Source organism: Herpailurus yagouaroundi, unplaced genomic scaffold, assembly GCF_014898765.1.
Source record: "Herpailurus yagouaroundi ecotype Mexico unplaced genomic scaffold, PumYag 187, whole genome shotgun sequence".
Taxonomy (NCBI): Eukaryota; Metazoa; Chordata; class Mammalia; order Carnivora; family Felidae; genus Herpailurus; species Herpailurus yagouaroundi.
In genome coordinates, this window is record NW_024412418.1 from 114,693 (window position 1) to 138,248 (window position 23,556).

Consider the following 23,556-nt stretch of genomic DNA (forward strand, 5'->3'; position numbering starts at 1 on the left):
GCCTGACTGTAATCCACCCTCCGCATTCAATCCTGGAGCCGTCTTCTGTTTGCTCGACAGATACAGAGCACCTAGTAACAAGCGTCTTGCAAAATGCTGGAAGTGCAGGATGAAGAAGGCAGAAACAACCCTGCCCTCCAGGAGCTTACAGTATCCAGCAGGAAAGATAAGCAAAAAGTGACTTATGCGTGCATGCTATATAATCATACACACAAGTATTCTATACTTTAGTTATTCGTTGTCACTACTTAACCAAGCTACAAATATCAACTCAATTTGTCATTTGTATTTTTTTTAATATTTATTTTTCAGAGAGAGACAGCGTGTGGGGGGGGGGGGGGACAGAAAGAGAAGGAGACACAGAATCCGAAGCAGGCTCCAGGCTCTGAGATGTCAGCATCGAGCCCAACGTGGGGCTTGAACTCAAGAACCATGAGATCATGAACTGGGCCGAAGTCGGAAGCTTAACTGACCGAGCCACCCAGGCGCCCCTGTCATTTGTATTTTTAACTTGGTTTATGGCATCTTTTGTCTTACAGCTTGTTGTTTTATGACTCCATTGATGTGAAATTCTAGAACGTGCGAAGTTAATATTGAAAAATGTCAGAAGCTGGTTGTCTTGGGGGGCACGGGGAAAACTTCTGGAAAAGGATACAAAGGAACTTCTAGGATAATGGAAATCTTCTGTATCTTGTTTCAGCTGGATTCAAGGGTCAACACTGGCCCTTAATCAAGCATGCAAGATTCTGTGCATTTTATTGTAATTTAAAAAATTAAATCACTCATTTTTGCAAAGAAAAAACAGTTTTGTTGGCTTTTTATCTACTTGATTCCAGTCTGTTCCATATTCCTATAGCTATACCCACAATTTTTCTTCTAGGTATGTCTCCCTCAAAGATGTAACTACATGTATTTTGGACTTACCAAGTTTTTGTAGGACCATACCCTCTGTTCTTTTTCCTTGAGTGCTCTGTACAACTGAAAGGACTTACTAGGAACTACTTTATTTTATTTTATTATTTTTTAATTTTTTAATATTTCTTTTTGAGAGAGACAGAGTGTGAGCGGGGGAGGGGCAGAGAGAGAGGGAGACACAGAATCCACAGCAGGCTCCAGGCTCTGAGCTGTCAGTACAGAGCCCACGACACGGGGCTCAAACCCACGAACCCTGAGATCATGACGTGAGCCGAAGTCAGACGCTTAACCTTCTGAGCCACCCAGGTGGCCCAGAACAATTTTAATTCATTTTCACAAACTCTGTGTGAGCCATGTCCTTGATTTTGGTCACTGTCCTGAGGATTCACCTTAATCAGCATTTGCTACTCAAAGTATTTCTCCATTTTATTTTTTACTGGTTGAAAAAGACAAAACAGGTCTAGCTTCAATACCACAAGTCCCAGAAATTTTGGATTCTCTCTGTTTCTCTTGCAAATAGGCCAAGTCTGTTCTAAATTCCTTCTTCCTGTAATCAAGTGCAGCTGATCACCAAGGTAGTTGTAGTAACTTTCGGGTTTGCAAACTTGTTGCAACAATTTGGAGCTCTTACAGGAATTGGGAGTGTCATGATTTTCTCTTTGGCAGATTCTTTCTCTTCTGAAGACACTGGCCGTTTTTATTTGGCACAATCCCATCGTTGATCGTCCTCCGCATTGTCTCGTGGCGGCCAGGTGCCACTCTCCCACGTGGCTGAGTCTGTCACCTGCTCTCTGTGTCACTGGACCTCTCAGCCATCCAACTTTTCATTTTTTTTAAGTAGTCAATCTGCCAACTGCCCCTTTATGGCTTTTTACAACCTCAAAAGAACACTCCCTACTCCAGAATTGTAAAAGATAATCCCCTAGATATTCGTTTAGTAACTTCACGGGTGTTTTTGTTTTTTAAAGGCTTGGATCTTTAATCTGTCTGGAACACATTTTGAAATACAATGAGTCATTTTTTTTTCATATGACTCTCCATTGTTTCAACATCATTTGTTGAACCCATTCTTTCTCCCCAAATTTGAAAGGTCACTTCGGCATCTACGTAGTTCCCATAAGTACCCGAATAGGACTGTTAACACTGATAGATATCTCTTCCTGAGCCGGTACCAACTGCTTAGACGACTTTATATAGTACTTTTTAAACATCAGAGAGGGCAAATCAGGCCCTGAGGGCAAACCCTCAGAACCTTTTTTCCGACAAATGCTTATCAGCTATTCTACACATGCATTCTCCCAAATTTAGGATCATTTCGTCAAGTTCCAAAATGTACCGTGGAGTTTTACAGAAATTGCATTGAATCTATAGGTTTCCATGGGGGACAAATGACGTCTTCACAAAACCGAGGTTGGCTATCCATGGTGTTTCTTCCTTTATGCAGGTTTTCTTTTCTGGCCAGCAGCAAACATTTCTAATTCTCTTCATATACTTCCTGTTCACTTTATTCCTAGGTACTTTAAGCTTCTGTTGCCAGTGTAAGTTAAAAATACTTTTTTCTTGTAACATTTTCTAACTGCTGTTTACTGCTAATAGAGAAGAGCTTTTCTATGGATTCAGTAGAAGATTTCCAAAAATAAAACTAATGTAGTATCTCCCTGCTTAGAAATCCTTTAGTGTCTCCAGATCGCCCAGGATAAAATTTAACCCCTTTTTATGGCCCACAGCCTTTCCCCACCTTGACCCTCTATCAGCCTTCCAGAATTCTCCAACATAGACTCTATTTTCCAGGCCAACACTTTCTTAAGGTACCTTGATTAGGCCATCCATTTCCACACCTTTGCATATGCTGTTCTCCCCGCTTGGAATTCCCTTCCCCATCTCCCTCCCTCCCTCCCTCCACTCCACCTTCTTTCTAGCTTTTTCTTCAAACTTAGCTCAACTGTCACTCCCCTTGGGAAGCCTGCCCTGATCTCCTATCCCGGACACGCTAAGGGACCCCTTGTCTATGCTCTCCCAGAAGCCTTCTGCTTATTATTTTTTGTAGCTCTAGCCCCACTAAAATTTTCTTCCTGAAAGTAACATGTGCTCGTTCATTTTGAAAGGAGTGTAGCAAAGACCCAAGAAAGAGAAATCACAGTAATTCCATCAGCAACTTCTTTTTTTAGTAGAGCTCCTTCCCTTTTTAAGGTTGGGGAGTTCAGTTTCCAGTCTCACGTCTCTGAGCACCCCGAAAGGGGTCTTGGATAGGTCTCCCACTTGTGTTGAAAGAACCCGGTTAAGAACAGTGAACCTCGAAGCCAGCGGACTGGGAATCTGGAAGACAGGAGCCCCGGCCTAACTCCATTTCTGCCATCCCTGAATCCACACCTACTCGTGCCTGGGACACAGCTGCAAGCCACACCCAGTAGCTCTGCGCTTCCAGGGTTCCTTGCACTTGTCACGCAGGTCATTCACCGGCTTCTCTCCAAGGGTAACCCCAGGAGATGTCTCCTGTAAGTGGGGCCCATAAAAGAGGCCATCTCAAAATGGCCTCATGGCTTCGTCTCCAGATCCAAGTGGCTTCTCCTGTCTTTTCTTTAGAAAAGAAAATCGTCCTCTGGATTTTCCCGGAAGCCCAGGCGGCCCATCCCGCCAGGACTCCCTCAGGGAAGGCCCTGTCCATGCCTCTCGGGAAACAGCCCGCCCAGCCTTTGTTGTAGAAGCAGCAGGAGGAGCCATATTTGCTTTCGGCAAAAGGCGGACGGGGTCGGAAGGGCGGGGGACAACCAGGGACGGGCCGAGGCCTGCATTTTGCTCCTTGCTAGACCTTGAGGAAGAGAAAGCCAGCCTCATCCCAGCCACATCTCTGACTCACACGGCCTCCTAGGGCCTAAGTTTCCAGTTTCCCAATTTGCATAACGAGGAAGTCGCCTCGAGTGTGGTTAACTGCTGCCCTACCGCTCGGATTTTTAACGTGCCCTTGGCCAAGAGCCTCGGGGAGCCCGCCCAGGGCCTCAGGAATCGCCCCGGGAGCCAGGGGCGCTTTCTGTCGGCTCCGGGACCCGGGACGCCCTGGGCCCCGGATTCCGAGCTGGGCATCCTGCCCTTCCGCACGTCTTCCCCACAATTGCACCAAAGGCGCGGCCCAGCGCAAGGACGCCTCCGGCCCCACGCGCGGCGGGACACGCGCGGCCTCCCCCGGCGGCACCGCCCTCCCCCAGGGCCCCAGGGGCGGGGCCGCGCGCCCACCGGAAGAGGCGGGGCCCGTCCCGGCGGGCGGGCGGCTTGATTGGCCCGAGCGGGCCTGACGCCCGATCCCGCTATAAGTGCGGGGCCGCGGCCATCTGCGCCACAGTCTGCCGAGAGTCGCCGCGGTTTCCTGCTTCAACAGTGCTTGGACGGAACCCGGCGCTCGACCACCCCCCTCCGGCCGGCCGTCCAGAGCCAGCCCTCCGCCATCTCCTCACAGCGCCCTCGGACCGCCCCAAGGCTCCCGCCGCCGCTCCAGCGCCGCCACCGCCCGCCGCCGCCGCCTCTCCTCAGCCGCCGCCATGACGACCGCGTCCCCCTCGCAGGTGCGCCAGAACTACCACCAGGACTCGGAGGCCGCCATCAACCGCCAGATCAACCTGGAGCTCTACGCCTCCTACGTCTACCTGTCCATGGTGAGCGCGGGCGCGGCTTCTCCGGGCCGCGGGCGGCGGGGCGGGGCGGGGCGGGGCGGGGCGGGGGTGTGGCTAACGGGCGGCCTCTCCCGCCTCCGCGCGCGCCCTGCAAGAAAATGGACGTTGCTCGAGGTCTCCCGGGACTTGCGCAGACATTCTGGCGAGTTCGCCCTTTCCGAGGGTCCCCTGGCAGGGCCGCCTCTGCGCACCCCCTCTATATTTAAAGAGAGCCTGGTTTGCTGAAACCCTGGAGTCGGCCACGGTTGCGACCAGTACGATCCTGCAGCGAGGAAGGTGGTTTTGGCCTTTCCATCCCTTCCCCTGCGTCGATCACGTGATCCTGAGGTCGTCCTTTGGCTAGGGTAACAGGCGAAGTGGTCCAGCCCCCATCCTCTCCCCACCCCCACCGCCCCCCCCCTTTCGGGTATGGCGGAGCCTGCTGGGTAATGGTGTCGGATAGCAACGGCCGGGAGGGGCGGGGGTGGTCTGGTGCTAAGTGGCTTATCTCCTGTAGGCTGACCACTCTCGAACAGCCGTCGCCACCCCTCTGTTGTGCTTATCTCTGGGTCCCACTTGAATCGAAGCGCGGAAATCTCCCCTTGCGAGGACACAGTTGTCTTAGTCATCCGTCCTTTTGCCTGGATACTTAATTCCTTATCTTTTTGGTGCCTGAGAGTGGTGGCCCTCTAACTGAACCCGTGGTTTTCGGATAAAGTACTCCACCAGTAACTGGGCAAAGAATTTTCCCATGCGCCAATCAGTGGGCTCCGTTTTCCAAAATCCTGGTTTTGAGGCGAGGTGGTGGGAGTTTTACTTAGAATTGTCTTATGATTGTGCAAATTATCCAAGAATAGACATGTTCCAGATGCATTTGAAAACAGGCCTGGATTTCCATGACTGCCGTTCCATTTGAGGAATACCTGAATACAGGAAGTGTCTAAAACTGCATCAGGTTTTTTTTGTTTTTGTTTTGTTTTCTGCCGGCAACGTATTTGTATTCAGGGTTTTTGTTTTGCCTATTATTTTTTTAATTTTTTTTATTTTTGTTTGCTTTCTGCTGGCAATGTATTTGTATACATTAGCATTGCCCACAGCTCACCATCCCTAATGGGTTAATTTTAGAAATTTGTTAAATTTAGAAATTTTACAGGCTGCTGTAAGCTGGCAAGTTCATGTTCTGACAGGGGTTAACCAGGGAGTAGAGAGAGAAGGCACTATTTGTACAGGGTAAATACTCCCACACCCTCTCCAATCATATTGGACGTTGGGCGGAAGAACTTTGCACTAATACAGAGCCTTAAGAAATTCCATGCTGGGGGCAATTCCATGATATTCTAAAGGCTCCTTGTAGTAAACTTTGAATTTCAAGGACCAAAATAAAGACAATAATTACTGTTGTGTTCATTCCAGGAACGCAACCTGCCCCCAGTCTCCTTCAGCACAGATCCCTTTCTTGATGCGCTTTGAGAAAGACAGACTTAGGCCAGCAGAGTGCCTTTCTTGGGACTCCTTAGCCTAACGTTGATGTTCCCCTTTCAGTCTTACTATTTTGACCGTGATGATGTGGCTTTGAAGAACTTTGCCAAATATTTTCTTCACCAATCTCATGAGGAGAGGGAACATGCTGAGAAGCTGATGAAGCTGCAGAACCAGCGAGGTGGCCGAATCTTCCTTCAGGATATCAAGGTGAACGAAAGATCCTAGAGGTGCCGTGCCTCCTAAGTAAGCTAGCAGTTGCCCTGGTAAAACGAGGCAACTTCGGGATTTTGTGCTTTTTTTAGGCTGAACCATCTAGGCTAAAGGCAGCAAAGAGTAGTGGGCGAGGGTGTTAAGTTGGAAGCTGTTGCAGGAGAAACTTGGATGCCCCTTGTGAAGCGCACGTTTGAGGTGCTTGCTGACTTGTGGGCTGGTAGAGGCTGCAGGTGCGTTGACCTGACCTCCTCTCGTTCAGAAACCAGACCGTGACGATTGGGAGAACGGGCTGAATGCGATGGAGTGTGCGTTACACTTGGAAAAGAGTGTGAATCAGTCACTACTGGAACTGCACAAACTGGCCACTGACAAAAACGACCCCCATGTGAGTACTGACAACCGGGGAGCCCATGGAGGGAACCGTTTGCCTCTCCTGGGAAAGCTTACCAATAACGTTCTTCCCCATTTCTGTTTTCTAGTTGTGTGACTTCATTGAGACGCATTATCTGAATGAGCAGGTGAAGTCCATCAAAGAACTGGGTGACCACGTAACCAACCTGCGCAAGATGGGGGCTCCCGAATCTGGCATGGCAGAGTATCTCTTTGACAAGCACACCTTGGGAAACAGTGATAATGAGAGCTAAGCCTTAGGCTGTCTTCCCATCGCCACACGGGTGACTTCCCTGGTCACCGAGGCAGTGCATGCGTGTTGGGGTTACCTTTCCCTTTTCTAGAAGTTGTACCAAAACATCTACTTAACTTCTTTCATTTGTACCATTCCTTCAAATAAAGTAATTTGGTACCCAGCTGTTGTCTTTTGAGTAGTTGAGATGGGCTAGAATTGCATCTAGGTCCTCTGTGCAAAATCTGTGAGTGCTGCAGTTCAACCACGGTAACCAAATGAAATGCCTAGGAGGATTTGTATTTACTAAACTCTTTAGTTTGGGAAAGATGTCAAGGTTGGGGGTGTGGAATTCGGACAGGACGTAAGGACTCCGGATGCCGAACTTGATGTTTTGAATTACATGTTTCCGGTGATTGGGTCTAGCTTTCACAATTTTTATGTACAAAAGGCACTTAAAGGCTTAAGTAGTCCTGAAACTACGGATTCTGTTACCCATTAAGCTAACCATTTAGTTCAGGCTGTCATACGAACGTATGCTTCAGTGTGGACAGCTATATGGCTATGACTGGATCAGTGTCCCGCTGGTGTACATGCAGGTAGGACCAGGCCGGTGAAGTGTCCCTTTCGGGGAAACAGGCTAAGAGTGTGCTTCATCCCTAGAGAAAATTGGAGAAAGTCAACGTGAGTACGGAAGATCTCCACTTCAGTGTTAAAACTAGTTGCGTAGTGTGGCAAAGGTTGGGACATCTGAACTACACAACATCAGTGAGTAGGGTCAGGAGACCACAGAACCATCTCCTTGCTAACAACTACATTAATGTCCGTTCCCAAACAAGCCACGGTGATTCGTAAGTTTCTGTCTGGCTAGAAACAAAACCGATGGTAGCCCTTTTCAGGCTTTTAATCACAAAGTGTGTATTCTGACCCAGAAGTTAACTGCTTGAGAATCTAGAAATAGGAAGTTACGCTTCCCACATCATGAATGGGGGTGGGGTAAGGTGGGTCTAATGGGTGAAATCCTGAATGTAGGGAAACACCTGCTGGGGTTTTGACAGCTTTGGATGGACCCCTGAGGCAGCATGAAGAGCACATAGAAGTTCAGAAGTCCTGATGAGTTCCCCAAAGCAGTAAGATACCCCAAGGGACCTGGCCACCCTCACCTTGACCATCTACCAGTTCCCAGGGGTGTAATACTTTCCAGGATCACTGGAGGGTTGTGGGGGAGTGTTCATATGCGGTCACCCAGCTGAGGCTGGGTAGTGAGTGGAGTTCCTAGGTTACCGCCTAGAGTCCCTAGCTCTGCCTCATGGTTTTGGGTCTGCTCCTCCAAAAGTGAGCTCCAGGGATAACATGCCCACCTAAGCCTGGCCTGGTGGGACTCTTCCTGGTGGTATCAGCCTCTTGGGTGAAATAAGCAAAAGCCCTCAGCACTTAACTAGGGCCCTTGCTGAGGTGGCCAGGTGTGTGCCCCAAGGCAATGCAAGGTGTGAGTCCAGCATGCTCTGGTAGTGAGGGAACCGTAGGAAAAATGGTGGAAGAAAGGGTAGGCTCACAGCAAGGGAAGCTGGTGGGGCTTCCCCCATGTGGGTGGGAGTGTGGGGAGGGGAGGAGGTGAAGTGACCTGGTTAAGGTAGAGAACAGACCTGTCTTCCAAGGCCCAGTAGGGATCTCCGTGACTTCTGAGTATTATCTCTATGTTGTTTGACTGGTCCAAATGTGATTCTCTGAGATGTTCCGAGGTCTCCGACATGTCGGTCAGGTTAAACTCAACGGTTTTCTTCTTCATGTGACCCAATTGTGGGTTCTCCGTCGAGGACCCGACGCCATCTGAGAGCAGTTCAAAACTCTTCTCTCTGTCAGGAGTCACAGGCTGTAGGCTTTGGTCTTTGACAGCGCTGTCTGTGCCTGAGACTCTGCGAAGGCCTGAGGGTGCTGACTTTCCAGGTGGGAAGACCATAGGGGTGTGGCTGAGGGGCGTCTGGGGGGCACTGTGGTAGCCTGACCTCCCGTACAGTGCAGCAGTCTGGAAAGCATCATCCTCCTCCTCAATCTTCCAAGGCTTGCCGCCTTCCTGGTTCCTAGGGTGCTGTCTGGCACTCCCGAGTTTCTTGGGCTGGCCCTCTTGGAGAAGGCCTTCTTTCTTGGGTCGCAGTAGTTTGGTCTTTGAGTTTGTCCTGGGGGGATGGTGGTCGTGGGACTGTAGCCCTAGGAAGCGGCCAATGATGCCAGTTTGAGGGTCCTCCTCCTCTTCTGGATTTGCCTGAAACCCCATGTCTTCCTTATGCAGACTGTAAAGGAGACTCGGTTGAGCAGCGGACAAGGACCAAAGCCTGACTTGACTTCTCCTTCACCTCCTCTTTTCCCTCTCTATGGCCCAAAGCCAAAGACACACAGTGTTTCTCACTATGCCTGGACTCACCTCTCTCCCGACCCATCCTCTACTGCCCTGTGAATTCTTCCAGGCCCGGCTCCCCTCACTGTTGTGTGCCTCCCTCTTGCCCGTGTTGACTAACCCCTCCTTCCCCCCCCCCCCCCCCCCCCCCGCCCCAGCCTGGCACTTAAGGGCTCTGTCTTCATCTCCATCTTCTCGTGAGCATCCCTCACTCCAGGCAAGCAGAATACTGCTCCCCAGGTCTGGTCAGTCACATGAGGCCCAGGAGTGACTCTGGGCAGGCTGGGGGTTTGCGGTTGTAACTGCGGAGCAGCACATCCACAAAGTCTGGCTTTCTGGAAGCCCAAGGCCTTTGCTCTGCAGGAAAGAGCCCGCCTATCCCAGAGTGTGGCCTGCCCTCGCTCGTGTCCACATTCTCCCCACGCTTCAAGGCCCAGCTCCGGGTCCGGCTGGAGGCCACCTCCCAGGCCAAAGGCGGTCTCTTGTTCTATGTTCCGTCTCCCCCAGGCACCTGGTACTTTGTACCTTGTATCCAGAGTTGGGGCCTTGGGTTTGAGTCCCCTCACTGAATTGTGTGTTCCTTGCAGACAAGGTCTATGTATTACTATTCTCTGTCCTCCACCCAACCTTCAGCTGCCACATGGAATTCAAATACACCACATGGAATTCAAAAGCAACTTCCAGAAATGTTTCTGACCCGAGCAAGCCTCCAGCCTTCATGTGATCACTTTTTCAAACCTTCCTCACACCTACTAGAGACTCTAGCTAATTCTAATTATGGCTTAAGAGGATATTTGGTTTTTATTTTTATGTTATTAATTAATTAATTTATTTATTTATTAACATTTATTTTTGAGAGAGCACGAACAGGGGAGGGGCAGAGAGAGAGAGGGAGACACAGAATCCGAAGCAGGCTCCAAGGCTCTGAGCTGTCAGCACAGAGCCCGACGCGGGGCTCAAACTCGCAAACCGCGAGATCATGACCTGAACTGAAGTCAGATGCTTGACTGACTGAGCCACCCAGACGCCCCAGATATCTGGTTTTTACAATTTTTTTTTTAACGTTTATTTATTTTTGAGACAGAGAGAGACAGAGCATGAACGGGGGAGGGTCAGAGAAAGGGAGACACGGAATCTGAAACAGGCTCCAGGCTCTGAGCGGTCAGCACAGAGCCCGACGCGGGGCTCGAACTCACGCAGTGTGAGATCGTGACCTGAGCTGAAGTTGGCCGCTTAACCGACTGAGCCACCCAAGCGCCCCCGGTTTTTAAAAGACAATAGTGCTGGGGCACCTGGGTGGCTCAGCTGGTTGAGCACCCGACTTCATCTCAGGTCATGATCTCATGGTTTGTGAGTTTGAGCCCCGCATCGGGGGCCCACCATCTGTGCAGAGCCTGCTTGGGATTCTCTCTCTCTCTCTCTCTGCCCCTGTCTCGCTTGTGCTTACTCTTTCTCTCTCTCTCAAAAATAAATAAACTTTAAAAAGCCTCTCGAAGAAAAAAAAAGACAACAATGCTTAATACTGTGGAAGAAAATCTTGATGGTATGGATCCTGACATGCAGATGACTCTAGAAAGTCCTCCCCACTCTCATACTGGGGAGAGAGGGCTGTCTGGGATGGCCCTTCAGCCCACTGTAACCCTGCTGCAGCTCAGAAGGGATTCGGACCGAATCAGGGAAACAGGACCCATGTGCAGGGAAGTCTGGCTGGCTGCGGTGGGTGACCTGAGGCCCGTGCTCTGTAGCACGGAGCCTACCCAGAAGTTACCTGTGATGACCCAGCGTCTTGCTGGGGACATGCTTGCCGTCCTTCCCCCTCACTTCCTCCGCCTCCCCGCTTTCCCTCCCCGTCCAAACACCCTGGCTTATCAGGAAACGGAGTTCCGGACCAGAGCTGGGAACCAGGCTCTGGCAATCCCAACTGCATCACTGACCACTGACTGCCCTTGAGTAAGTGCCTTCTTTTCTCAGGATCTGTTTCCAGCTCTGGACGTGGGGGGCTTAGACTGGCTGTACCTACAATCCCTTCCAGCTTTAGGAATCACTAAACAGTACAAGGTAAGGATGTGGAGATAGAAGCAGACACACCTGGTCCACGTGTATCACTTGCTAACTATGTGACCTTGGGCTGGACAACCCACTTAACCTCTCTGAACTTGGACTTAATCACCTGCAAACTGGAGGTACCAAACCATTGGGAGGAAAAAGAGAGTTTATCCAAAGAGCTTAGCAGAGTTCCCAGCACTTAGCACACATCCGATATGTATTAACCAGCGCTATTCTAAGTTTTCAGGCAGGCCCTTGCACTTGGGCTTTTCGACTCACCAAAGTGGTCCCGGGCACTGCTCACCTGATGTTGAAGGTAGAGCCTAAAAAGGAGGGTCGACGATACTGGGCAGAAGCAGCTGTATAGGGGGGTTGTGGTTCTGGATCATTCCAGTACATATCCCGCTCCATTGGGGGCAGGTCCTGGTGCATCTCGTCCACAGCCAACAGGGACACCTGGTTGCCAGGCACAGAAGGAAAATCCAGCAGAAAGGTCAGCCCAAGCAGGACCTTGAATTTGCTAGATGACTTGGAGAGGTCACTTCCCTCTCTCTGGGCCTCAGTTTCCCTACTTGTGAAATGGAGAGACTGATGCCCATCTTCAGCCTCGGAAGTTGGGGTGAGAATCCTGTGAATGAATGGTTGGCTGGGAGGGGGCAGTTCACGGTGAGGCCTTCCTGCAGACCTGTGGGGTCCCCTCCCTGGCCCTTTCAGGGAAGGACCACAGGATAGGCGCCCCCTCTCCCCAAATACCTGCAGGCTCCTGTCGACAATCCAGTTGGTCTCAAAGTCATCATCATCCTCTCCAAACGGGTTGATGAGCTGCTCTGCCACCTTGGGGAGAGGTGAGGCTCTGGAAATCCTCAGGTAGATTCCCTGCAGCCTGCTCCCTGGCCTTAAACTTTCAGTTCCTTCTAGTTCCACGCCCCCCTCGATGCCTGGCCTCCCTAACCACCATCTCCAGAGCCAGTATGTCCTTCCCTTTAGGGAAGCTCTTCAGGGAAGAGCTGTCCTTCATTGTGTCACTCAGTACCAGTCATCACTGGTACCTCCCAAACCTATATGCTCCCCGGAGTTCCAGAAATCTGTGCGTTCGTTCATTTACTCATTCCAGTCTTCAAACACTCATTTATTCATTATTTTCAATGCAACAGAGACGTTGAGGCTGTGATCAAATAAAGGGTGGCCCAGGCAGGATGAATCCTGGCACTAACCTGTGAAGTCCCCTGACAAAGCCCTGCAGTAGGGGTGAGCTGCACTAAGGGTTCAAGGGACATCCCGTAAGCCGCTGGGGAATTTCAACCAGAAAAATGGGTGTGATCTGGTTTAAAGCGAAGATGACTGAGGGGCTGAGGGTGTGGATGGGGAAGGAATAGCTGTGTGTGTGTGTGTGTGTGTGTGTGTGTGTGTGTGTGCGCGTGCGCGCGCGCAAACCATGCACAGGAGGGAGGGAGGAGGCAACGTGCCATCACCACCGCTACCAAAAAATAAAGGAAAAAAGGAAGAGACAGAGGGTGGGTGAGAAATGGAGGAAAGATCTGGGGTGCCTGGGTGGCTCAGTCGGTTGAGTGTCTGACTCAGGTCATGATCTCGTGGTCCGTGGGTTCAAGCCCTGCGTTGGGCTCTGTGCTGACAGCTCGGAGTCTGGAGCCTGCTTTGCGTTCTGTGCCCCTGCCTCTCTCTGCCCCTCCCCCACTCATGCTCTGTCTTGCTCTGTCTCTCAAAAATAAATGTTAAAAATTAAAAGAAAAAAAAAAAGAAACGGAGGAAAGATAAAGAGATGGAGAGGAAATGGTGCTGTTCAGAACTCCTGTTAGGGACAGCTCCGGATGTAGTGGGAGGAAAACCTGGAAAAGCCACTTGGGGTGGGGATGAGACACCTTCCCCCATCCCGCCCTGGATAGATTTCTTGAGTAAGGAGAGGTGGTGCTAATCTGCCTTGAAAGGATGGGGGCTAGGGTAGTTAACATCAGGGCTTTTGCTTTACTAAGCAGAGGGGACAAATTTGGGACCAGAGCCTCATCACTGGGGACGGTGAGGAGTTGCCTCGCCAGTGGGGTCAGCTACTGCCATCTTAGTCCATACATTTCCCTTGTTCCGGACAGATGTTTGGAGAACGTTCTCTTGAGGGGACATCTAATGGTTTGACAACTGAGCTTTCCCTGTCTCTTTCCTGCCGGCTACGCCCTAGGCCTCGGGTGAAGCGCTGAGATCAGACACAGGCCTCTGGCGGGTCCTGCTTTTCTCTGGGTCTCAGTTTCTTCCTATGTTAAGACACGGGGAAGGAGGAGACCAGAGGGTGGTGGGCGGGGCCCAGCAGCCCACTTTCCACATTTGAGACTCTCCTTTCCTGGCTGAGCATGGACCTCCTGGCCGTGACCTCACCCGGTCTTGTGAGGCAGAGAATCTCACCTTCAGCCAGCCAGCATAGAAAAAGAACTGTAGGAACGTGAAAACGGGCACAACGAGGTCCAGCTCGTGGCCAGGATAGGCCTTGGCCGGGTTCAGAAACTGCCGCCCGATCAAGCAAGCCAGGAAGAAGCTGTAAACCGCCACGGTCACCACCTGGGAGGAAAGGGAGGTGGCAGCAGAAATGAGCTGGGGGAGGCCCTGAAGTCAGGAAGCTCCCTAGGCTGGGAGAACGAGACCTTGCTCTGACTTGTGCAGTCCAGTGACTCTGGGTCTCTGTGATCTCTAAAACGGGGATGACAAACTGAGGGTCCACGGGGGGTGGGAGGGAGGGGGGTGGGTGATGGGTACTGAGGAGGGCACCTGTTGGGATGAGTGCTGGGCGTTGTATGGAAACCAATCTGACAATAAATTTCGTATTAAAAAAATAGGGGCGCCTGGGTGGTGCAGTCGGTTAAGCGTCCGACTTCAGCCAGGTCACGATCTTGCGGTCCGTTGAGTTCGAGCCCCGCGTCAGGCTCTGGGCTGATGGCTCAGAGCCTGGAGCCTGTTTCCGATTCTGTGTCTCCCTCTCTCTCTGACCCTCCCCCGTTCATGCTCTGTCTCTCCCTGTCCCAAAAATAAATAAACGTTGAAAAAAAAATTAAAAAAAAATTTCGTATTAAAAAAATAGATAAATAAAAAAATAAAAAATAAAATAAAATAGGGATGATCACACTGCCTCTGCTGGGCTGAACCAGGCAGGAGCCCGGACTCTTCCAACTTGGCACTGGAGAGGACCCGCAAAGTCCAGATCTAACTCCCAGGGGAGCCTCTTAGCCCCTAAGTGAGCCCTTCCTATGACAGGCTGTTTCTCCAAGTCCTACCAGCACCCCCCACCTTGTTTCCCAAATGGGCAGTTTCCCTGGCCTAGTCCTCACCTGTGTGTACACCAGTGGGATACTGATCCAGTCATAGGCAAACAGGAGTCCACACTGAGTACGCAAGACGTTCATCTCCTGGGGAGCAGGAGGGAGGGTTGGGGTTCTGACCACCGTGTGCTCTCCCAAGCTCAAGCCCTCACGGTCCAGCCCTGGCTGTGTGGTCATGGGCAGCTCCCTTAACCTCTCTGTGCCTCAGCCTCCTCATCTATCAGAAAGGAACCAGGATCTCCAGGGCTCACTCTGGAGAGGAAGTGGGAAGGGAACTGGGGGCCAGGGGCCACGGTGGGTTGTGGAATGCTGTTGGACAAAATCCTACAATCTCAAGGCAGGTTCTGGGAAGACCCTCAAGCCTCCTCTTTGTATGAAACTTTGTGCAACCTCGGGCACAACCGTCCCCACTCTGCAACAGCCCCATCTGTGTCGGGAAGCTCACGTTCAACAGGCTCTGGAGCAGGACAGGGTCCCGGATTCGACCTCCGATCCACGCCTTCATTGACAGGTTGGCAAACCACACCCAGGGCACCCAGAACGTGTTGTGCGGCAAGCTCAGCTTTTCTAAGTGCTTGCGTTCCGCGGGGGTCATAAAGCCTGCGGGGTGGAGTTAAGAAGGCAGCGGGTGGGGGAACCTGCAGAAGGGACGGGCTGGCAGGGGTGGCCAGGCCAGGCCTTGACGAAGCCCAGGATTTAGGGCCAAGTTCATTGGGACCTCTGAGCTTCTTTGCCATCCTCTTTCAACAAATAATTACTGAGTGCCTACTATGTGCTGTTCTGGCCTGAGCACGTGAGAAGTGTCTGTCTTCTTAATGAGACCAGCTCAGGTAAGGGCCAGGGAAGGTCAGAGACTAAAAACCCGCAGAGCTGGACGGGGAAGGACAGAGGCAGGCAGACCGGTACTTTCTTGCCGATTCCCAAAGCCCCACTCGGGGCCCTCAGTCCCCACTCTTCTCTCATCCCTCAAGGGTCCCTTAGCCATATCTCAAAACCCTGTCCTCGCGTGGTTCCCCGGGCCTCGCCCCACCCACCTTGGCGCACCTGACTCCGCCCCGCCCAATTCGACCCAGGTGTCGACCCCATCCCCACCCAATCATCAGCAGGCAGGCCTCTGGCTCCACCCACCGTCCCTGCCCCCGCCCCGCCAGCCCCGCCGGCCCCGCCCACCTGCTTTCACCAGATGCTGGGAACTGGGAAAGCGCTTGTAGACTGCGGCGCTGACGCTGCGCAGGATCAGTACGCTGCCCAGGTTGGCGTAGCGGATGAGCGTGCGCCGCAGCAGCCGGCCTTGCTCGTCCTTGCCCTCCACCAAGCCCGACACCAGGTTCATAAGGCGATCGGGCCATGGCAGGTTCTCGTACTGGTTCCACCAGCGGGTCACGACCAGCGTCACGTAGAAGCCTGGGCAGGAGAAGGGGGAGGGGGGCGAGGCGAGGGCCCAGGCTGCGGCCAGAGCCAAACAAGGGCGACGCCTGGTTTCTCCATCTTTGTGATGGGAGCGGGGCCCAGCCCCAACCCTCCTGGAAGGCACTCAGCAGGGGAAGACCATGGCCGCAGAAAGGCGCAAGAGCCCCAAGCTCTTGCTCCCAGAGGCCCCCCGCTTAACCCAGAAATCTGCCAGACCCCTCCCCTCCTGCGCACAGGCTCCAGGGACCCTGTCAGGGCTGCCCTCAGAAACTGGGGTCTTGAGTGCCAACAGCAGGACGTCCTTCCTAATGTCTAACTTCATTCCGTCTGGGGGCAGTCCCCCCATTTCTCTGAACTGCCAAGAGGCACTGACATTCCAGTGGCCTTCACCAGCTGGTTCCTCGTAGTCCCCCGTCTGGAGCCTGGAGCAGCCCCTGGGACCCCGACGTTCAGAAGGGGGAGCTCACCCAGCACGAAGGAAATGGGGATGAGCTGGATGTAGCTGTCGCAATACAGAGTCAGTTTCTCAAACATCACCTGCTGTTCCTCCGTGAGGGCCATCCTGGGGGGGAGGGGGATGTGTAGACATGGCTGAGACAGGTACCACGTCCAGCCAGGCCTAGGGTAGGAATGTGACTGCCGCTTTGCTCCCCCACCCTTCCCTGCCCCTTTCACTGGCCCAACCCGTCCTTCTCTGGCAACCCCAAACCCCAAGGGGGCCTCTGCTCCATGGCTGGAAGAGGCCCCCTCAGGAGGTTTTCTGTGAGCTATAGGAAGGAGTTAGTTTCAGGCACCACTGACCCCCTTTTAAAGGATCCCAAGCAGGTTCAAATAGCATTTGGTGTTTAAAAAGCGTATGAGGCGCCTGGGTGGCTCAGTCGGTTGGGCGGCTGACTTCCGTTCGCGTCATGATCTCACAGTCCGTGGGTTCGAGCCCCACATCAGGCTCCGTGCTGACAGCTCAGAGCCTAGAGCCTGCTTCGGGTTCTGTGTCTCCCTCTCTCTCTCTCTGCCCCTCCCCCTCTTGTGTGCGTGTGCGTGCTCTTGCAAAACTAAATAAACATTAAAAAATATTTTTAATAAAAATATGTATGGGGGGGGAGGGTTGAATAGCTGGAGCCCGGAGGACTTTTAGGGCAGTGAAACTACCGTGTATGATACTAAAATGGTGAATACATATCATTGCGCATCTGTCCAAACCCACAGAATGCACAACACCGAGCGTGGACCTTGGTGTAAACTATGAACTTTGGGTGACAATGATGTGACCGTGTGAGTTCATCCATTACAACACATAGGCCACTTTGCCATGGGACGTTGATAGTGGGGGAGGCTGTGTGTGTTCGAGGGAGAATATGGAAACTCTCTACCTTCCGTTCAATTTTGCTATCAACCTAAAACTCTCAGAAATGAACTCTAATTTTTCTTAAAAAAGGATCTTGATGGCCTAGTAACAACCAAAGAAAATCAATGTGCTTTGTTATTGGCATTGTAATTACGAATCCAAGAACTTTCCCTACGTAAGAGCCCTTCAATCCATTTCGGTCATAAGTGCTTTTTTCCACTCAAAATGCTTTCGTATGTTCTGTGATTGTATCTGTCCTATATTTCATTGTTTAAATAAACATGTTTATTGGAGGGGGGAAAAAGTATGGTCTGGGATTGAGCTTGTGTGGGACTCAGGAAAACAGGCTGGCTGAGTGGGACCAGGTAAGGCCTGGGTTCCCGGGCCTGTCCCTGAGTTGGGAGAAAGATACTCCTGGCCTGCCGTGAGCTGCCCTCCCAGTCTGACTCCTTTTATGTCCTCCCAACCCCCAGCCCCCAGCCCCCAGCCCCCAGCCCCCAGGGCTTGGCTAGGAGCTCAGGTCAGCCTTATAGGACTCTGGTCCTGTAAGAGCGTCCCCCTAGTTGTTCCAAGCCCCAGCTGCGCCCCTCCCAGGCCCCACCCCAGCCTGTCCCCCTGCACCTGTAGATGAAACGGATGATATAGTAGCTGAGCAAGAAGATGAGGAACTCGCCATAGATCAGCTTGTAGATGCTGCCGCGCCAACACAGGAGCAGGCGGGAGAAGGAGCCTAAGCGGGCATTAGCCACTTGGCTTGAGTAGGTGACAGTCATGACTGAGCACGGGGGGGCACGCTAGTAGACAGACAGGGGAGGGACACCGATGAGGGCCTGGCAGGGAGCAGGGGTCTTGGTCAGAGCTTGTCTGGGCGTCATGAGTGATCTTAGCCAGGACTCCTCCCTGCTCTGGGCCTCAGCTTTCCTGTCTGGACACTGGGAGGGGGATGAGGCGGCCTCAGAGGCCCTTTTGGCTCTTCTTGACTGTGGGACATGGGAAGCCAGGGAAGTGAGCCCAGAGCTGCCCACAGCCTTGGCAGAGAAGACACAGATAGGTCTGTGCCCTTAAGTTGTCTGACAGAGGTAATGGCAACAGCAATAGCCAAGTCCACACATTGGGCTTGGTCCCCCGAGCCCATCTTGTTCACTAGCTCCCCAAGCACCCTCAGCCACTTTGGACCAAGACTGGTGAGGGGCCTCGTCGGTCTTGTCCACTTCCCTGTCCCCACTGCCCAGAACAGAGTCTGGCTGGTAGAGATGCTCAAATAATGTTTACTGATCAGTGACCCCAGGGCCTTTCCACTTGCTAATCCTTGTGCCTGGAGGATGCTCTTCCTAATCTGTGTGGCTCATTCCCACTTCGGGTCGTCTGCCCAGAAAGGATGCCGCCAACTACTCTACCTGGAGATAGCCTCCCAGTGCCACTGATTCTCTGTCCCCTCATCTTATTGATTTGTCTCCATAGCATTTCTCTTGTTATACTTGAATTGGATGTCTGCCTATTCCCACCTTAGAATGGAAGCTCCCACTGTGTTCTCATAGCAGGTGCTCAGGACAAACTTCCCGAAGCAATGGCTGCCACCTGCCCTCCCCCTACTCGCTCTGATGCAGCTGGGGTGGCTGTCTTTGTGCCTTGTGCACACCAAACTCATTCCCACCTCAGAGACTTTGCACACACACACACACACACACACACACACACACACACGCGCGCCCCCCCGCGCCCCCCCCCCCCACGCGCACACGTGCTGCCCATGTGTCCGCATCACCCGCACTGTTGCAAGGACAGCCATCTACCCCAGGGGCCCTCAAAGCCCCGGCTCCCCCTGCCTGGGCCAACCGCTACTCACAGGAGGAGCTCCAGTCCTCTCAGGGAATCCCACGACATTTCTGGCCACTGGACCGATGGGACTCTTGAGGGTCCTGCAGCCAGTGACCCTGCCCACGCTTCAGGACCAGCCCTGCCCATGCGTGTGTTAGGCGGTCACTTGACTGCCTAATCCAGGGCCTCCACAAAGGAGCCCTTGTTTTGGCCCCTCCTCATAATCTGCACATTAGCAGCCGGCACAGCCTGGCCAGGGCCCCTCTAATTCCTTCCTGGGGGCTGTGGGGGCTGAGACCAGGGCTAGAATTTGGGGCAACTCCCTTCCACCATGGGCCCAATCCCGCCATTTTCTCTGGCCCCTCAAATCCAGAGACTGAAGGATCTGTTTCTGACGGCTGAGGTCTTGCAGGGAGAGCTGTGGGGAGTGGGGCCGGGGCCCTGGTCCTCATCTCCGGTGCCAAGAGCTACACGAGAGAGGGAGCCCCGGCCCAGGCCCTTCGGGGTTTGGGCAGCACGGAGGGCAGTGGAAAGAACACTGGACCATGGTCAGAAGTCCTGGCTTCCAGTCCTGGCTCTGCCACCCGTGTGGCTGACCCCAGTGGGCCTCTGCGTCTCCCTAGGCCTCAGTGTCCCTATCCAAAAAGGATGGCCTCGCTTTAGGCCTCATCACCTTTTTAAGAGTGACATTGGTCTTCCTATGCTGGTGAGGAGCTCTGATTGGCTGATGGTGACATCATAGGTTTTTCGGGCTGTGATTGGCTGGCAGAATCCAGTTAGTGGGTTGGCTCATAGCTACGGAAGAAGGCGGGGGTAGGAAGGAGGCTGCTGTGTGGGGGCTGGGCCTGGTGAAGGATGACGCAGCAGCCTCGGTGTTTTTGTTGCTGGCTTTTAGCCAGCCCACGCAAAATGGGGGCATGTACCCAGGTCCCCAAGGGCAGCTGGTTAACGTCTCAGCACCTGCTTCCAAACAGTTTAATACATCAGTCTATACGCAAGGGCCCTAAGCCCCTGGAAGTGATGGCTGTCCAGGACAGGCTCCTCCTGTGAAAGCTGGAAGCCCCAGGGGCTTCTGGTCTTCAGCGAGTGGCCATAGGAAGGGTCTGGAATGTATCCGAAACATGCAGATTCTCGGGATCTTGCTCCAGAGTCCGATTCTGCGACCGGGTTGGGGGTCGCGGGGGAGGGGCGGGCTGCATTTCTAACGAGCGCTGCTGGCCCGCGTCTGAAGATCAAAGCCCTGATTTACAAAATGACCTCGAGCCTTAAAATCAATCCACGCCTTCCCTCCCTCCCCCCTCTCCTCCCTCCATCCCTTTCTCCCTCGTCTCTCTTTCCCTCTCTCTGACATCCTCCTAAGTGTTCACAATGCTGAGATTGCAGGTGACTTTTGTGCGCACCACTTTCGCCTTTGTAATTCCCCGCCTGCGGGGAAAACTTACCGTTTCACAACCACCTTGCGTATTTTTCTAATCACAGCAAACAACAAGGCCATTGCAGTTAGGAGGGGGGGGGGGGTCCTCTTCGAGGACGATTTGCTACATGCTGCCTGTGCAGTGGGAGACATCTTTCCCATCGCTGTCCTTCCCTTGAGCCTCAGCGTCCTCGTCTGGAAAATGGGACAATAGCACTACCTCAGCGATGAGAACGATGGGTGATGATTCAGTCAAACCAGTGGTTCTCGTGCCCGGCTGCCGGCCCCTGGTGCGTCCGCCCCCACCCCTGCAGATTCGGTTGGGTGGACGGGCCCCAGACCCTCACGTTTTCTCAAGTTCCTCAGGCAAGGCCAATGGACAACGTGGGTTGAGAATCACTGCTGGAAGGGTTAATTCCCTACTTTGCATTCCGTCTCCCCCCACCCAGAAATATCTACACTCCAGGGAGAGCTCTCCACTTAGCAGATGCCCAATGTATTTTTAGTTAGAACTGAAACATGTGCCTAGCACCCGTCTGGCGCGGGCATGCTCACTTAACGTTAGCTGAAGGAGTGAATGAAACACCTCCCTTTTTGCGCGCTCAGGTTCCTGCCTCCCCTATAATGACCACTGGAGGGCGCCCCTGACTCGCTGGCTCCGGCCACGGAAGCCCTGTTGGCTGATGAGCGGTCGGTCTGTAGGGACCCTGGAGCTGGCCCTGGAGGCTCCTTCTTCTCCTTCACCCTGACCAGCAGCTGTAGAGCCATGAAAGAGAGTCGGAAGACACCGTGGCAACCGGAGCTCTCTCTCTCCCCTGAACTTCAGGTTCCTTGCCGATATCCCAAAAGTCCTACCAGGACCAGCGGACGGTGCTGTGCCCCCCCTCCTTCCCCTCCCAGATGCCCCAGGATATCCACAGACACACCCGGTGAGAAGCTGCTCCTGGCCCCAGCCCAGTGCTAAGACAGGTAGACCCTAGGCATAAGTCGGGGTCTTTTCCAGTGGCTCCCAGCCATGAAAATGTCCCCAAGCCTGCATCTCAGGCACACAGAGAGGCTACAGCAAGCACTGATCGACCCACGCTGTGCTTCGACAAAGGGCCCCAGGATTGACCCCTGCAAGGATGGAGTCCACCCCAGTCAGGGTCATCCTGTTCTGTTTTCTGTTCCACAAAGTAGTCCTCCAACAAACCATTTCTGATGCCGGAAGTAAGCCTCATCCGATTCCTCCTGCGTCCAAAAATTCGTAGTCAAATAAAAACGAAGGAAACTCTTCAATAACTTTAACACAAAATGGCAAGTCCTCGTATCTGTGTCAGGGACACAGAGGTCAGGGAAACTGTTACACGGAAGGGATCATTTCAGCCGGGTCCTGAGGCACGGGTAGGAGTTCGCCCGAGCTGAGAAGGACGGAGGGGTATTACATATAAGGGAAAGTCCATGCAAAGTCTCAGAGGCATTTCTGAGGGACAGTTCGGTAGGGTATTATTATCTACATTTTACAGAGGAGGACCCTGAAGCTCAAGGCCTGTTGTGTCCAGGGCCACACAGCTATAAAAGGCTAGGCTGGGGCTGAAATCTGGGTCTTTTCATTTTGAATCCTGTGGCTTTTTCATGACCCGCCATCACCCCTCTAGTGGATGTCAGTTTCGGGGGTGGGGGTGGGGCCAGAGGCTTACTCTTAGGGTAGTGGTCTCTGTTGGGGTTAAAGGGAGGTCCAGGGGGTTAGGAGACGCACAGGAGAGACGCTGACCGCAGCTGACCGCTGGTGGAGAGCCATCTCCGGAGGCAGACAAAGCAGAGCTGGGAAGATGGGGGGAGGTTCTGGGGACAGAATGCTATGGTGTTTTCATCTAGAATCACCATGGCAACAGGAGCTTCACAGAGGGCCTGCCACTGTGCCCTTCCAGGCCTGCCCCAGCTGGGCAGGAAGCAGAGGACCCAGCTTGGCTGGGGGGCAGTGGGCAGGAGGCCCTGGGGTGGCCCAACCAGCCCTGGATGCTGCCTCCCGGCTCTGTGTAGAGTACTTGCCGGCCCACACCCCTCTCTTGGGCCAATCACAGAAAGAACAGGGCAGAAGCCAAGAGAGAAAAAGGAGGGGGCTGGGCATATCTGGTCAGAGGAGGGGAGGGACCCTACCAGCCTGGGGCCTGTAAGTAATACAGATAACAACATCTCTACACTGGGGCCAGCAGCCCCGATCCCTGAAGGGCTGGGTAGACTCAACATCCCAAGAGACAAACACATGAGCTCCGGGTCCTGTAGAAAGACAACGGGGACGGGGAGAGGCTGGGACACGCTGGGACACGCCGGGCCCAGCTTCACCAAGCCCAGTCCTGCCAATGACAATGGAATAGCATCGAGTGGTCTGGAGCCAGCCCAGCCGGATACGAAAGGCAAGAGGATTCACCACAGCCTCGAGGAGAACGCTGGGATCTCCGAGCGGCCCTGTCCCCATGGACTCTGCCCCACTGAGGCCAGCCAGGTGAGGCGCAGACCCCGTCCACAACCCCCTTCCCCACCAGCTTAGAGCTGGGGCTAATGGGCAGGTGAGGAGGTGGGGGAGAACCCCAGGCCAGCCTTCTCCCGAAGAACCCCACGGGGTTTAAGAAGACCTGGGTGCCGTCACACCTTCACTACATGCGAGTCAGTAGCCTCAGGCTTCCTGATCTGTGGAATGGGCACATTAACGGCTGTGAGAGAACACAGATGGCTGCTCATCCACCCGCTTACTTGGTGGATAAAGACACCGAAGCGTAGAGAAAGGAATGGACTTACCTCAAGTCACAAAGAATTAGAGGCAGAGCTGGGAGGGTGTGAGGAGGCCACCTGTCCAGGTCAGAGCAGTGCGTCCCTTCACTGTTCCGGGACGTTCCTGCTGTTCAGCTCCCACGGGTGCGTGCTGAATGTCAGCTGTGCTTAGCCACGGGCT

At 53.2% G+C, this 23,556-nt stretch overlaps 3 protein-coding genes across 13 annotated transcripts in view; 2 read left to right on the forward strand and 1 right to left on the reverse strand.

Annotated features, from left to right (window-relative positions):
- The first annotated feature begins 4,230 nt into the window (after nt 1-4,230).
- On the forward strand, nt 4,231-7,060 carry FTH1 (ferritin heavy chain 1). Its single transcript, XM_040494906.1, has 4 exons — nt 4,231-4,562; nt 6,102-6,248; nt 6,514-6,639; nt 6,734-7,060. The coding sequence occupies exons 1-4, from the start codon at nt 4,449-4,451 to the stop codon at nt 6,896-6,898; spliced, it is 552 nt and encodes a 183-aa protein (XP_040350840.1). The 5' UTR covers nt 4,231-4,448; the 3' UTR covers nt 6,899-7,060.
- A 112-nt stretch (nt 7,061-7,172) lies between these two features.
- Nucleotides 7,173-23,547, reverse strand: BEST1 (bestrophin 1). 8 transcript variants are annotated; one of them, XM_040494898.1, is made up of 12 exons: nt 23,403-23,488; nt 20,653-20,819; nt 18,014-18,186; nt 16,515-16,609; nt 15,808-16,041; nt 15,083-15,237; nt 14,647-14,724; nt 13,730-13,882; nt 12,071-12,151; nt 11,622-11,773; nt 8,523-9,167; nt 7,173-7,535 (listed from the first exon to the last, which is right to left on the reverse strand). In XM_040494898.1, exons 3-12 carry the CDS (start codon nt 18,163-18,165, stop codon nt 7,517-7,519), a joined length of 1,764 nt encoding a protein of 587 aa, XP_040350832.1. In that variant the 5' UTR covers nt 18,166-18,186; nt 20,653-20,819; nt 23,403-23,488; the 3' UTR covers nt 7,173-7,516. The 8 variants fall into 8 exon arrangements, with proteins under 8 accessions (XP_040350832.1, XP_040350833.1, XP_040350836.1 ...); XM_040494899.1 differs by lacking the exon at nt 23,403-23,488 and adding an exon at nt 21,817-22,445; XM_040494902.1 differs by lacking the exon at nt 20,653-20,819 and having other exon boundaries at nt 23,403-23,547.
- Nucleotides 22,755-23,556, forward strand: part of RAB3IL1 (RAB3A interacting protein like 1) — a 42,766-nt gene continuing 41,964 nt past the window's right edge. For 3 of the 4 annotated variants that reach the window (XM_040494888.1, XM_040494889.1, XM_040494890.1), the window contains exon 1: nt 22,755-23,109. In XM_040494888.1, coding sequence (XP_040350822.1) covers nt 22,870-23,109 — 240 coding nt within the window. In that variant the 5' untranslated portion in view covers nt 22,755-22,869. The remainder of the gene's footprint in view (nt 23,110-23,556) is intronic. The other variant, XM_040494894.1, reaches the window with a different exon arrangement.

Excerpts from the sequence above, each read along its gene's own strand:
- BEST1 (XM_040494902.1), bottom strand. The coding sequence starts at position 18,165 with ATGACTGTCACCTACTCAAGCCAAGTGGCTAATGCCCGCTTAGGCTCC. Across the intron at positions 16,042-16,514 it reads CCCCATTTCCTTCGTGCTGG|GCTTCTACGTGACGCTGGTC; the intron begins GTGAGCTCCCCC and ends TCTCCTGCCCAG. Across the intron at positions 12,152-13,729 it reads TCTATGCTGGCTGGCTGAAG|GTGGCAGAGCAGCTCATCAA; the intron begins GTGAGATTCTCT and ends CCTCTCCCCAAG.
- FTH1 (XM_040494906.1), top strand. The coding sequence starts at position 4,449 with ATGACGACCGCGTCCCCCTCGCAGGTGCGCCAGAACTACCACCAGGAC. Across the intron at positions 6,249-6,513 it reads TCTTCCTTCAGGATATCAAG|AAACCAGACCGTGACGATTG; the intron begins GTGAACGAAAGA and ends CCTCTCGTTCAG. Across the intron at positions 6,640-6,733 it reads CTGACAAAAACGACCCCCAT|TTGTGTGACTTCATTGAGAC; the intron begins GTGAGTACTGAC and ends TCTGTTTTCTAG.